The 14,711-nt window shown below is 45.2% G+C and overlaps 1 protein-coding gene across 4 annotated transcripts in view; it reads left to right on the plus strand.

Moving 5' to 3' along the window:
- SFMBT2 (Scm like with four mbt domains 2) overlaps window positions 1-14,711 on the plus strand; it is a 176,005-nt gene that overhangs the window by 150,629 nt on the left and 10,665 nt on the right. For all 4 annotated transcript variants that reach the window (XM_070800761.1, XM_019972925.2, XM_070800760.1 and 1 more), the window contains 2 exons: window positions 4,796-4,905; window positions 14,346-14,521. In XM_070800761.1, coding sequence (XP_070656862.1) covers window positions 4,796-4,905; window positions 14,346-14,521 — 286 coding nt within the window. The remainder of the gene's footprint in view (window positions 1-4,795; window positions 4,906-14,345; window positions 14,522-14,711) is intronic.

Below are 14,711 nucleotides of genomic sequence, written 5' to 3' on the forward strand. Positions count from 1 at the left end.
GTGCAAGAGAAGTGTGAGTCTGCCAAGCCAGTCTTTATACTGATAGTCCTGCCCTGGACCTGTGTTTGGTTTCAGGTTGCATTTCCCTTACGGAGCATGAGATCATTGGAGCAAAGACAGAGCATGTTTGCTTTATCGGGCCATCGGGGTGTTCATAGTTAAGGTTTCTCTGACTTTGGGAAATGTAGACTGATGACTGTTTTCCCCCTGCTTCGTCTAGAGGTAGATGAGGTCTGTGCACGTGGACGCCGCGCTGGCATTTGTTGAGGGCGGGTGTGGTCTTGAGCTCTGAGAGGGCAGTGGACCAGAGACTTTGATCTCCTTCAGTCGGCGTCTGTGGGCTTAGTAGCTGCATAGCCTCAGGAAGTGCAGAAGTCGGGTGCGGACTCAACGGTCCATGTATGTTTCTTTTTGCCCATCTACACCTTCCAAGGCTTTTTTGATCAGTTATTGCACACTTAGCAGCTACTGTCATAGCTGCTAAGTGTGTAATAGTCTCCTAGATAGTCTCCTAGATATCCCACAGATAGTCTTCTAGCTGTGGGAACCAAGGAGAGAATGAAACATCATACCTCCATCCATCTGTCCATTTAGACAGGTCCAAAGCAATTCAGGAGTCATAAGCTCATGCTGGTGGGCACTGTGCTGGAAGCTAGGGGTGGGGGTCAAGGTGAGCAGGAGCTCTGCCCCCAGGGTGAGTTGATTCCCCCCTGCCCACAGCCTCAGAGCAAGGACTTAGGCATTTCAGGTTATACTGGAAAGAGGAAAAGTCTTGCCTGCATGGCACCTGGTTAAGTCAGTCAGCAAAGTCAGAGATGCAGACATGCCTCTGGACAATATTCTCTGGATTTTATACTGAACGTTGACCACTGAAAACTGTACAAAGCGTGTGGATGGTGGAAACTATAGCACATATGTAATGTGTGACGTGGGAATTAAGTAGGCAGGGTCCTGGAAGGTTGGGAAAAATGTAATTTTTTTCTTGTTAAGGTTTTTTATAAAGAAGATAAGATACCTTTGTTGAATTTTCTCATTGTACCATAGGGTAGGATTTTGTAGGAAAGAAAATCAGTGGCAAGTTGCTACCTCCTGAGCTTCCCTCTATTGACATAGATTTTATGGTACCAAACAAGTTTTTGGCGTGAATCAATCATGCATTAATTTTCAGGTGTGCAGAATAATTTAATTTCAGTGCCCATCTTGAAATTCATTGAAGAAATCCCCCAAATTGTTTATTGAGCACTTGCTGTTGCCAGGCATGGTTGTAGCTATGATGAATAAAGCAACGGACAAAACGAAGCCCCTGATTTCATTGAAAATCCCGATTTCTCGAGGATTAGGTTCTAGAGAGAGTGATGGTAAACTAATAAATCAACATGTTTTGGATACACGGAGGGTTTCCTAGTGACCTGGATATGGACTGTGAGAGTAACAGAATTCACGGAGGCCTTAACAGCAGGGAGAGGGAGCTGTGGGACAGGGTAAATGATCTGGGCACGTGAAGGTTTGCCAGTTGGAGATGGGTGTGAGAGTCCAGTGCACATTGGGTGACCGTGGGTTTGCTAGTGTGTGGACAGTGTTTGCAGCCAGGTGCACTGTGGGGTAAATCTAGGTGGAAGAGGACAGTCCAGCGGTTGCACCCTGAGGTCACTGTCATTTGGGGGGGGGCACAGAAGGATCAGGAGAGCCTGGGGTCCTGAGGGTAAGGGTAGGAAGTGTCTGCAGAAGAGGCAGTGCCACCAGCTGCTGGCAGGGTGGAACAGGACAAGGCCGAGAAGGACTCCTTCTTGGCAAAGCTGGCATCTCAGGTGATCTTGATAAGACCTGTTTCCGGGAAGCCCCATTGCATTGTGTCCCTGAGGAGCTGAAGGAGAGAGAGAGGAGTCCATGGGTGTAGGCAGTTCTTGAGGGTTTTACCTTCAGTGGAGACAGGAGTGAGGTGAGGGACCAAAGATGAGAGATGGAGAGAGAAAGTAGTTTTCTTCCTTTAAGAGGGAGGCTGAAGCCCAGTGCACACACAGAGGGTGACAGTCCAGGGGAGAGGAAGGGGAGGATGAGGTGGGAGGGGATGGTGTCCAGTGGGCTTGGGCCGCTGTCACAGGGCACCATGGGCTGGACCAGGCAGCTCAGTACACAGACATGGATGCTCACGGGTCTGGGGCTCCAGGTCCTCCATCGGGGGCCAGCCTGGCAGGTGGGTGAGGACTCACTTCCTGGTTTGCACACAGCCACCTTCTTGCTGTGTCCCCATATGTCTGAGAGGGAGGGAAAGCTCCCATCCCAGCTCTGTCCAGCTGTATAAAGGCTATTGCTTCTCTGTGATAATAAATACACACCTCATGAACCCTAAGAAATCCAGTGAGACGTTGCTGTAGCGCCAGTTTCCTCCTGGAGTTACTCAGACCAGTCTCAGCGCCAGTTTCTTGGGAACAGTGTCCATCGGCTTCACAGTGAACACCCTGTCGGTTCTCTGGGGACAAGTTGTGTGCTCCGTTTTGTGGTCAAGAGCACAGTGGCGTGAATTCTGATGCTTTGCAAGGTTCAGTAATTCAGTCTAACTTGGGTCATCATAACAGCTTTCAACTTCACTATTTTCATGGAGAGAACTCTAATGCACCACAGAGTCAGGTACACACAAATTATTCCTCTCACAATTCCAAGGTTTTGTGGAGAGCTTGTTGAATTTAGAGGCATACGATGTGACATCGGGAGAAGCCATAGGAAAAATTTTTCAATATTGCATGCTGTTTACGATTTAATTGCAGGCCGTTTCCACTCTGAATTGAAGTCTGGAAGGCATTTGCTTTTCACAGTCACAAAATGCATTTCGATGTACAAATAAGACGTAGCTCTGGGGTTTTTCTCAGTGAAGCACAGTGACAAGACTGGAGTGAAATTTTATTGTCTGTTGATAAACACTTGGTGTGTGATTTCAGCCAGTGCCAATTGGATTTATTTTTAAACTCAGTTTCTGTAAATTGTACTGACAATAAATAATAAAGCCAGATGATTATTCTAATAGAGAAAACATAAACACACCAGAATTGCTTGTATTGCTGTGTTCTGGCCGTTAAGTGCTTGGCGGAGCTGTGTTCCCTCGGTGAGCCTTTACAGGCACCTTGGACACAGCAAAATGCTGCCCAGATGAGAAAAAGACACTCGCCAGGCTAACTGCTGGGAGTAAAGAATATTTTAAGATCAAATCCTCAGTGATGAGAAAGCTTTGTTTTTCAGAATTAAAGCAGGGTGCAGACCATGCCAGTTACATCCTGGAACACGCCAGGCACATGAAAACTGAGACTTGAACATTTCTGCAACATACCTTTCCCCTGGGGGCTTCCACAGTGACTCAGTGGTAAAAAATCCACCTTCATTGCAGGAGACTCGGGTTCAATTCTTGGGTTGGGAAGATCCCCTGGAGAAAGGCATGGCGACCCATTCCAGTATTCCTGCCTGGAGAATCCCATGGATGGAGGAGCCTGGTCGGGTGGGCTACAGTCCATAGGGTCAAAAAGAGTCAGACACGACTGAAGCTACTGAGCACGCACGCACCCGCCTTCTGTTCCCTTCTCGTAGATAGTGTGCTGACATCCTCCACAGAATTGTAGGTGCTTCAGCAATATGGCCACTGTCCTCCCAACTCAGTGAGAGATTTTTCTCACTCTTGTAGTGGGTTGTTGCCCGAAACACAGCCCGTGAACGCAGAGCCTGGCTCATTCCTCGTCTGGTTGGGGAGGGACTTCAGGAAGAGTGGCTCCGTGTCCTGTGTCTGCACTCTGGGGCCCGGCACAGCTCAGGTCTTCAGTGAGTGGGCATTTCATGGAACAAAGCCCCCGAGATCTCAGGGCTCCTTTGTGTGCTGCGTTGCACCTTCACTTTTTTTTTGCGCTCTGTGTCCCAATAGTGATGGCTCACGAGCATGCCTGGAGAAGGAAATGGCAACCCACTCCAGTATTCTTGCCTGGAGAATCCCAGGGACGGCGGAGCCTGGTGGGCTGCTGTCTCTGGGGTTGTACAGAGTCGGACACAACTGAAGCGACTTAGGAGCAGCAGCAGCTGGTCCTTGGGCGTATTGCAGTGGTTCTGGCCATATGCTTATTTTCTTGCACTTGGGACTTGGGAGCGAAGGGGTAGTTTGAGGAAGCTGTCAGATGACATTAGATACTCAGACTTCCTTTCGAAACACTCCCATCTCTGAGAATTGTCCTAATGTTAAATATGCATAAGTTGGGTCAGCATTAGGTGAGTTTCAAATAATTTGTTAACCCTACGTACAGATATTTGCTGCTGCTGCTGCTGAGTCAACTTTAGTCGTGTTCAACTCAATGCAACCCCATAGACGGCAGCCCATCAGGCTCCAAAAGTGTGGGCACAAATCTGTCATCTCCGTCTTAGTGATTCCTTTCTAAATATATTTTTAAGAATAAGATGGAATTCTTAGTAACCAGTCGTACTGAAAGGGAATCTAGTTGAAGGGTGATCAGTGGGCCTTTGGAGAAAACAGTCCAGTTTTTCTGCAATCTGGAAGGTTAGCGAGAACTGACCACCCCACCCCTCTTGCCCCCCAGCGACTCACGCTCTCCCAGGCAGAGGCCTTGGATTTCATTGCCTTCCTATCCCATTGATGGAGACATCGTTGGTGCCAGTCTGCAGAATATCGTCTCTGACTCCATCCAGCCTATCACTGAATAGAGGTGCAGGGCAGACACCCCAGGAGTGTCAGTGGGGTGCTTTCTCGTTTTAGCAGAAATGGATGCAGTTGAAGTTCATGGCCATTCCTTGTTTTTCACAACAGGTTCTTAGCATGCTCATCAACGCAGCTTACAAGCCTGGGAGGGTGTTACGGGAATTACAGCTGGTGGAAGACCCACACTGGAACTTTCAGGAGGAGACGCTGAAGGCCAAGTAAGTGTCTTCAATTCTGGAAGATGAGGGTTCTCAGCTTTCTTTATCTGCCCCTTTGAAACTGGTCCTTCCTGTTTTTGGCATGGCCCAGAGAAGTGGAATCAACAGAAGGACTGTTGTTCTGCAGTTCTGGGTGCCCCACACAGATGTGCTGGCTACACGGAGTTTATTGTGTTAAACGTTCAGAATAAAAGCGTGCTGATGGATTATTCAATCCAAAGGGAAACATTTATATAAAGAGAGGAGTTCTCTTAACATTATTATACATTTTTCATCAACAGACCTTAATATCTGATACTGTGAAGTCCGTGGCAGGTACAGATGTTCCTTATCCTTAGAGTTGAGAATTTTAAAAAACAGGAAGAACCAGTTCCTCTGTTCGATTTTGGTTAAAACGCAGTGGGTGAACATATAGTTGGTTACTAACTTTATTTGGAAACAGGCTAATTGGAAAGGTGCTAATTTGCTTTGCTTTGAGTTTCTGGAACTCAAACTGAGCACACTCGTGGCTTCCTATGTGAGAACTCAGTTCCTGAGGAGACGGATAGAAAAAGACCCATTTCTCAAAAATAGCTTGATGTTTAATAATTGCTTTGATGATTTCAGAAGGCTTTTAATATTCACTTAATTCTTTTCCAATGGAATACATTTTCACCGGTCCACTTAGGATATCACAGTATCCTAAGATTGCATTTTGCTGTAACATTTGGAAAATGATGCTGTTTTAAACAGTAAACTACTTTTCAATGGCTAGAGCATACCTAAGTCCTCTTTTCGAGAAAATAGTGAAAATTGAAGAATTCTGAATAATTTCTATGACCAACAGTGTTTTCTTCTGGAGTTAATGTACACGAGGACTGAGTGCAGGTGTGGTGAAATCTGAAGTTATTTTGCATTCATTGTGAGTTATCCACTCAACCTTTCCTTGTGTCTTTTTTGAGCATCTCTATAATTTTAGATACAGTAAAAGTCATCTAAGGTCCAATGATACTCTGCAAAATCACAGAAGTTAAAGGGAACATATAATACATGTAAATAAGGAGAGTGTGGAGCTGTTGGAAGCATCATGGCGATAAAGGGTGACACCGTATTCATCCTTCCCTTCTTTTCCAAGGAATATTTACATGAGCTTTACCTATAGCCCCCCCAAAACAAAACATGTTTTTTTTCGAATCTGATAATCTTTATTTTTCTACTATATTTAAGTTGGTGGTCCTTAGCATTGGAGAAGGAAATGGCAACCCACTCCAGTGTTCTTGCCTGGAGAATCCCAGGAACGGGGGAGCCTGGTGGGCTGCCGTCTATGGGGTCGCACAGAGTCAGACACGACTGAAGCAACTTAGCAGCAGCAGCAGCCACAGTAAAACGTTTTCTTCCAAGGTCAGTTCCTACTGGTAGTGGTGGCAGGTAACCCGGGCAAGTATTTACACAGAAAACCCTTCTTATTTCTAGTTGTAAAATTTTTCTGTAAAATTCAATACCTCTAAAATATACATAAGGATATTGAAATAGTAAAAGTACAGCAATCTTAAATTCCATTAAGATCTCCCCGCCTCCATAAGCAAGCCAGAAACTCGCTCCAAATTCCCAAAATGACAGGGCAAGTTTATTTTGCACTGTTTGCACTCATTTTCACGTTCCCAAGTCGATCAGAGCTTTTATGAAACCAGCCTGACACAATCAAACAGACACAGTGTGCCCCAGCCTTGCTGCCTTGTAAAGGCAGCGTATTACCGGTTACATCAAACATGACAGCATGTGCCTTAGCAGAATCTTACATAGCAGCTTGTAATGAGAAAATGTGCGTCTGAAGTGGGTTTCAAGCGTCTGAATCAGAGTAGCATCTCAAAGGAGCTACTAATGATGGCAGATTTATAGTCAGCAGGAACACCCCTTATATTATGTGTTGATTCACCCCTTTCCTTCTGATGTGAAACGACAACTTTTTTAGATCTTGATAACATTGATGTTTTCCTCGGTGCGAATGGGAGGAAAGTTGACTTCTTCCCATTTTGCTGAAAGGCTGAAATGCTTTCTGTCATGAATAAATTAACTCAGCGAGGGGGAGAGCTGCTTTAATGCATTTACTTGTCTTGGCTGCGGTCCTCAAATTATAACATCACAGTGAGTGTTCTCAGGAAGAAATAATATGAGCTCTTCATCTGTAGGTTTTTGCACATGTTGGCACTTAACATCTGGGGGTTCTGATTGGTTTTTTCCTCTCTGTAAAGACCTGTTAAGAAGGTGGGGGTGGCACTGACAAGGGGGTGGTTGTTCAGTCCCAAGTCATGTCCGACTCTATGTGACCCCGTGGACGGCAGCACGCCTGGCTCCCCTGCCCTTCACTATCTCCCAGAGTTTGCTCAGATTCATGTTTGTTGAAACAGTGATGCAATCTTTAACCTCTTCCACCATCTTCTCCTTTTAGTGTGAGTCTTTCCTAGCATTATGGTCTTTTCCAGTGAGTCGTCAATATCAAGTGGCCAAAGTATTGGAGCTTCAGCATCAGTCCTTCCGATGAATATTCAGGGTTGATTTCCTTTGGGATGGACTGGTTGGATCTCCTTGCAGTCCAAGGGACTCTCAAGAGTCTTCTCCAGCACCACAGTTCGAAAGCATCAATTCTTTGGCACTCAGCCTTTTTTATGGTCCAGCTCTCATATCTATACATGACTGCTGAGAACCCCATGGACAGTATTGACAAGATTTGACCCATAAATAGAAGAAATATAAACACTGTCATCTGTTATTTTCCCCCAGCAATTTTTGCCTTTTTATCCAACAACTGGTGGGCTGCGGTCCATGGGGTCACAAAAGGTCTGACACAACTGAAGCGACTTAGCATGCCTGCATATCTTTTATACCAGAACAGATTACTGAACTATTTGAAGACTGTATGAGTCTATCATATAATAAGTCTACAACGTGGATTGAAAGGCGAAACCAGGAATAGCTCTGTGGAAAAGGGAAAAAGGGATACTAATGTAGCTCACTTCAGCAATTCTAGATGAGAAAGTTGCTTGTTTCTGATGGATTGACATTACTAAATCAACCTACATTATTTTGAATATTAGGATAAAGAATTTAGGTTATGCTTGGCTATACCTTAGGAGGATTTGAAAGAATTCCTATCCTCTGCATTTAGAGACATTTACATATGTTTTCCAAAGTGTGTATAGAATCTTCCTGAGGGGGAAAAAAGCGAGCTAGCTCTGTGTGAATGACTTTTGTGACAATCTTTATAAAAGCTGGGTGGAGTTTTAATAGATTGTCCCAGTCTTTTGTTACAGTTATGCAGAATACTTAAAGAGGAAATATCCTGATGTAATTTTTGAGTGAATTATATTTCTTAATCACTTAGGCAGAAACAAGGGGATAAAATCAGATAAAAGTCAAATCTTTACCCTTAGGTGAGTCATGTTCAGCTCTATGGCAGTGATGTTTTGGTTCATTTTTTCACAAGCAATGACTAATTTTGCATGTGTTCTCATTTATTTTACTTTTTTAGGGGCATTTATTCACGCCCATACTTTGTGAATGGTAAGATGTAATACTTGGCTATCAAGGAGAATTATTTGAAAAAGGATTCTCTGAGAGATTTTTCACTGAAAAAGATTTTGTCTGTTCATGTTAATTTTTACTTGGCTCAGATTTGAGAAATCTGCTCTCCTGAAAATGTATGCTGTAAACATTATGATAAGCAAGCAGGTGAGCCAGTTTCTAAAGAGAAGGCAGAATTTTTGGTGTGTCATAAATTCATCACAATTGGGCACAGCATTTCTCCGTCACATAGACCAGTTGAGGGTGTTCTGAATCAGAATTGTCTTTTGTAAAATAAATACACACCCCGTTTATCACACAGAGTTCCCATAACTTGAAATACAGGAATCAAGAAAGGAGAGAGACATTTCTGAGGAGATGAGGATCTTAAGACTGAAAGCCAGCATTGTACTTTCTAGACCTGAGTTCTAGAGTAAGAAGACATGACCAAGGAAGTACAAGCTTTGTTTTGAAAGAAATTGGGACCATCCCTTACTGTTTATTTCTAATGAGAAGAGTGGTTTTCTCATCGCTTGCCAGGCATCCTCATTTTCTTCAGTCATCATCTTGTTTTCCCTTTTAATTCTTCCTTAAATATTTCAGAATGTAAATTCAGCTTGACAGACTGGAACCTTACTCTCTGTTGTCATATTTCTGTCACAAGTTAAATCTTGCATCACACATTTTTTTTTTTTAAAAAAGGCCCAATTTGGGTCATTTTGTAGATGAATGATAGTTAGACCACGTTGAAGTCATTCTGCTTGAACTAGCTTTGGTGTTTTCATTCTGTATTTCTTTTTGGCTCAAGGCCCATTTTGATTTTCTCAACTCTTAACTGAAAGAGAAGAGACTGTTTTCTCCAAAACTCTTGTTCCTCTATCTTTGTGTGTCTTTCTCCGACTCGCCACATGCACTCACAGGTCAGTTCAGTTGCTCAGTCATCTCTGACTCTTTGAGACCCAACGGACTGCAGCACGCCAGGCCTCCCTGTCCATCACCAACTCCCAGAGCTTACTCAAACTCATGTCCATTGAGTCAGTGATGCCATCTGACCATCTCATCCTCTGTCGTCCCCTTCTCCTCCCACCTTGAATTTTTCCCAGAATCAGGGTCTTTTCAAATGAGTCAGTTCTTCACATCAGGTGGTTGAAGTATTGGAGCTTCAGCTTCAGCATCAGGACTGATTTCCTTTAGGATGTACTGGTTAGATCTCCTTGCAGTCCAAGGGACTCTCAAGAGTCTTCTCCAACACCACAGTTCAAAAGCATCAATTCTTCGGTGCTCAGCTTTCTTTATAGTCCAAGTCTCACACCCATACGTGACTACTGGAAAAGCCATAGCTTTGACTAGACAGATCTTTGTCAGCAAAGTTATATCTCTGCTTTTTAATATGCTGTCTAGGTTGGTCATAGCTTTTCTTCCAAGGAGCAAGCATCTTTTAATTTCATGGCTGCAGTCACCATTTGCAGTGATTTTGGAGCCCAAGAAAATAAAGTCTGTCACTGTTTCTACTGTTTCCCCATCTATTTGCCATGAAATGATGGGACTGGATGCCATGATATTTATTTTTTGAATGTTGAGTTTTAAACCAGCTTTTTCACTCTCTTCTTTCACTTTCATTAAGAGGATCTTTAGTTCTTCGCTTTCTGCCATAAGAGTGGTGTCATATGCGTATCTGAGGTTATTGATATTTCTCCTGGCGATCTTGATTCCAGCTTGTGCTTCATTCAGCCTGGCATTTTGCATAGTGTACTCTGCTGCTGCTAAGTCACCTCAGTCGTGTCCGACTCTGTGCGACCCCATAGACGGCAGCCCACCAGGCTCCCCCGTCCCTAGGATTCTCTAGGCGAGAACACTGGAATGGGTTGCTATTTCCTTCTCCAATGCATGAGAGTGAAAAGTCAAAGTGAAGTCTCTCAGTTGTGTCCGACTCTTAGAGACCCCATGGACTGCAGCCCACTAGGATCCTCCGTCCATGGGATTTTCCAGGCAAGAGTACTGGAGTGGGGTGCCATTGCCTTCTCCGATGGTGTACTCTGCATATAAGTTAAATAAGCAGGGTTATAATATACAGTCTTGATGTACTCCTTTTCCAATTTGGAACCAGTCTGTTGTTCCGTGCCCAGTTCTAACTGTTGCTACGTCACCTGCATACAGATTTCTCAGGAGGCAGGTCAGGTGGTCTAGTATTCCCATTTCTTGAAGAATTTTCCACAGTTTGTTGTGATCCACATAGTCAAAGGCTTTGGTGTAGTCAATAAAGCAGAAATAGATGTTTTTCTGGAATTCTTTTGCTTTTTCGATGATCCAGTGGATGTTGGCAATTTGATCTCTGGTTCCTCTGCCTTTTCTAAATCCAGCTTGAACATCTGGAAGTTCTTGGTTCGTGTACTGCTGAAGCCTGGCTTGGAGAATTTTGAGCATTATTTTGCACTCACATGGATGTAAATCTTTAGTTGGTGGGAAGTTACTGGAAGGGTACACACTTCCTTATTGATGTTGGGCGGGGAGAAACCTCTTCATTTGCTCTCTTAGGTTCAGTGCCTGGGAGCCCGTAATCTAAACTGACAGAAGATAGCAAAATCGAAAACCATTTCTATGCTGGTAGGATGGGTGCACACACAAGGGTGTGCTCTGCTGACGTTTGGAGCTTACACCTGAGTCAGACATGACCTAGTAGGGGGAACGGAATGGGAAGCAAAGGCCCCTAGGGGAAGAACAGATAGGTGTCTTTGGGAAATACAAATGGGTTTTTAAGGGAAGACCTGGGAAATAAGAAAGTTCAGGATAGTTTATGCAGGCAGGAGTGGTCTTTCTTCTTCAAGGCCATGGAACTTCTCCAGGAGGAGATTTATAGTAGGTTTACCCCTGGGATTTATGCCCCAGAGAGGGGATTTATGATGATCCTTGTTTCTCAGAAGTTTCTGCTTTGAGTTCGATAACGGAATCTCCGAGAAAGCTTCTTTCTGCATCTTTTGAACCGTCTGAGGAGCCGTCTTCCTCCTCAGATAGCCTCTGTGCACTGTGGGGTCTGCGTGGGTCCCCACACGGCCGTCAGGGAGCCAGTCCCTCCGAGGTCCTCTTCCTTCCTGTCCTGTTTCACAGTGTGCGTCTGATTCCCATGGCAGCTCAGCACCCGCCCCCGCTCAGTGGATCCCTTTCTCACACTGGATTTCTCTAGAACCATGGTAATGCAGCTGCGCTGTGGGAGGAAGAGGAAGAAGTCTCGAGAAAGCAGAAATGTCACCAGCGCTCCTCTCTGAGGACCATCTGACCCGAGACTCTGCTCTCCCCGCAGTGTCCTCCTGTGGCTCCCTCCTCCCCCGTCTGTTTCATTATCCTTGGACCTCATCACTTCCCCTCGTGACCTTTTCCTCGTTCCCTTCTTCCTTCCAGGAATGTTATTTGTGTCTGCTGCGGCCTGGCTGACGGTCTCATTCAACATTTCCCCATTTTTCTTCAGAGAACTTGTCATATGTGCTTCAGAAACCTTATCTTCAGGTTTACAGCAGCCTTGCTGGGCACTGAATAAACTCCCAAGGGGAAGTGTTGTCCCTCTGGACTCACACTGTGGGATAAAGTGAGAGGCTTTTGAGCTGCGGCCACATGCCCTTCCTAAAGAAGAATGTCACTGGCACACAGTTGTTGAGCCTTCAGAAGGACAGGAAGGAAAAAACAAGTTGACGTAAACTCAAAAGCAGCTTATCTATCCCATTTCTTAGTGAACCAGATCTAGGTTTTGAACACAAGATATCTAATTCACAAACTGCAGCAGTGACGATTTCATGTTATACTTTCCTTTGTAAAATTGCCCGTGGTCCCTGCTGTGTTGTGAGGCTGACTGTTGGAGACACCTCCTCCTCTAGCCCAACTGAAGACGGTTCAACTTGATTTTTCAGCTTTATGATGTTGTGAAAGAGACACGTGTTCAGCTGAAACCATACTTGGACATGAGACTGTTGATCTTCCCCCGGCTTCTGTACTGCCCTGCCCTCTGGGGTCGTGGGTGGAGGCCATGGCCCCCCGTCAGACACGAGACCACGAGGGTGAACAACCCAAACTCTTCCAACTGTCCTGGACACAGATAGCCCTTCTGTTTTTCACTTCTGTTGTCAGTTAATTACACATGATATTCAACACTTTATCATGAAATAGGCCTTACGTCAGATGGTCTTACCCATCCATAGGCTAATGTAAGTTTCCTGAGCACATTTACGATGGGCAGGTGAAGCTGTGAGGTTTGGTGCATTAGATGTACTATTAATGCATTGCATTTTCAATGTAGGCTATTTTCAACATAAAATGGGTTTACTGGGATATAACCTCCTATCAGAGGCTTCCCAGGTAGCCTGAGTGGTACAAAGAATCTACTTGCGCTGCAGGAGTTCTTGGTTTGATCCCTGGGTCGGAAAGATCCCCTGGAGAAGGGAATGGATCCCCACTCCAGTATTCTTGCCTGGAGAAGTCCCGTGGACAGAGGAGCCTGGTGGGCTACAGTCCATGAGGTTGTAAAGAGTCAGACACAACTGAACTACTAATACTAGCGGTAAAGAACCCACCTGCCAGTGCAGGAGACTGAAGAGACACGGGAAGATCCTGAATTGGGAAGATCCCCTGGAGAAGGACATGGCAACCCACTCCAGTATTTTTGCCTGGGGAATCCCATGGACAGAGGAGCCTGGTGGGCTGCAGTCCATGGAATCACAGAGAGTCAGACACGACCGAGGGGCTGAACACAGTCCCCATCGTAAGTCAAGGAAGATCTGTACACAAGTGTGTAAAAGAGCAGTTGGGCCCTACTAATGTGGAAACTGACAAGGCCGGCCTTCCCTGGTGGTTCTTTCTCTCTCGGGCAGTTTTTCCTAAAACTAACACAAGTGTTCTCAGCCAGTTACCACTCCGTGCATCTTTCCTGGAAAATCAATTATTCCTCAGGATTTCCTCTTAACAATTAGGGGGCATCAAACTCATCCCCATCAAGGGCAGAGTTTAATAGGCCCAGTTGTTTTAATGGGTCGTCATTTCAGTGGACTCTTAAGTTTAGTGAGATGTGAATTAAATGAAGACCTGGGATCTGTTGCCAACTGAGAAATTTGTAATCGTTTTGTACCAATGATAGTTTTAAAAACTGTATTGAAAGGTGACTCAAACCTATTTCCAAGAACTTACCTTTTCAGCCAGGGTGATTTACAGCATTGTTAATCCTAAGCATTTGAATGAGGGCTGCAGGACCTATTTTTAAGACAGGAAGCTACCCAACCTGCTTTTCAGAAGATCTGGCTTCTAGTTTTGCATTGGCGATTTTATGCGGTTTTTCTGGGGCAGGAGAAAGTTTTTTTCTCAAGTCTTGAGCCATGAATGACACTGTTTGGATTCCATAAGCATTCTGGAGGCGTGTTCAGTTACGTATACCCTGGTGAGAGTGGGCTTCCCTCGTGGTTCAGACTGTAAAGAATCTGCCTGCAATGCAGGAGACCCGGGTTCGATCCCTGGGTCAGGAAGATCTCCTGGAGAAGGGAATGGCTCCCCACTGTAGGATTCTTGGCCTGGAGAATCCCATGGACAGAGGAGCCTGGTGGGCTGCAGAGTCAGACATGACTGAGTGACTTTGACTTCACTCACTAGTGAGAATGCACCGAGTGGAAGCCTTTTTTTCGGGATCCCGGGTTCTCTCTGGGTGTCAGTGACCATGCATGTGGTCACCATGAACGTTGGCTACGGCATTGGGCATTTCTTAAAAACGGTTCTATGAGCTCATAAGGAACAATGAAAGCAGATGGAAGAGAAACCACACACAACCCACCCTGTTGTTAGTGAATGCGCTGCTTAGGAGTCCACTGTGTGGAAGAGATCTGAGCAAGCCCGTGGTCTCTTCATCACCTTTCCTTCTCTGTTTCCAGGTACAGAGGCAAAACGTACCGGGCTGTGGCCAAGATTGTCCGCACCTCCGACCAAGTAGCGGACTTCTGCCGCCGGGTGTGTGCCAAGCTCGAGTGCTGTCCAAATTTGTTCAGTCCTGTGCTGGTTTCTGAAAACTGCCCGGAGAACTGCTCTATTCACACCAAAACCAAATACAGTAAGTGGCAAAGCGAAAGGGACAGCAACCTGGGTCTGCATTGTAGGGTGATGTAGTTGGTGGGCTGTGTTTCTTTTTTTTCCAGACCTTTCAAATAGCTTTTCATAGGAATAGTTGCAGGAGAATTCTTTAAGGTTTGTTTGGTAGATACTCGTGTGTTTCTCTCCTGGTGTAAGGAATGGGAGGGGGT

Source organism: Bos indicus, chromosome 13 (assembly GCF_029378745.1).
Source record: "Bos indicus isolate NIAB-ARS_2022 breed Sahiwal x Tharparkar chromosome 13, NIAB-ARS_B.indTharparkar_mat_pri_1.0, whole genome shotgun sequence".
In the NCBI taxonomy this organism is placed as follows: Eukaryota; Metazoa; Chordata; class Mammalia; order Artiodactyla; family Bovidae; genus Bos; species Bos indicus.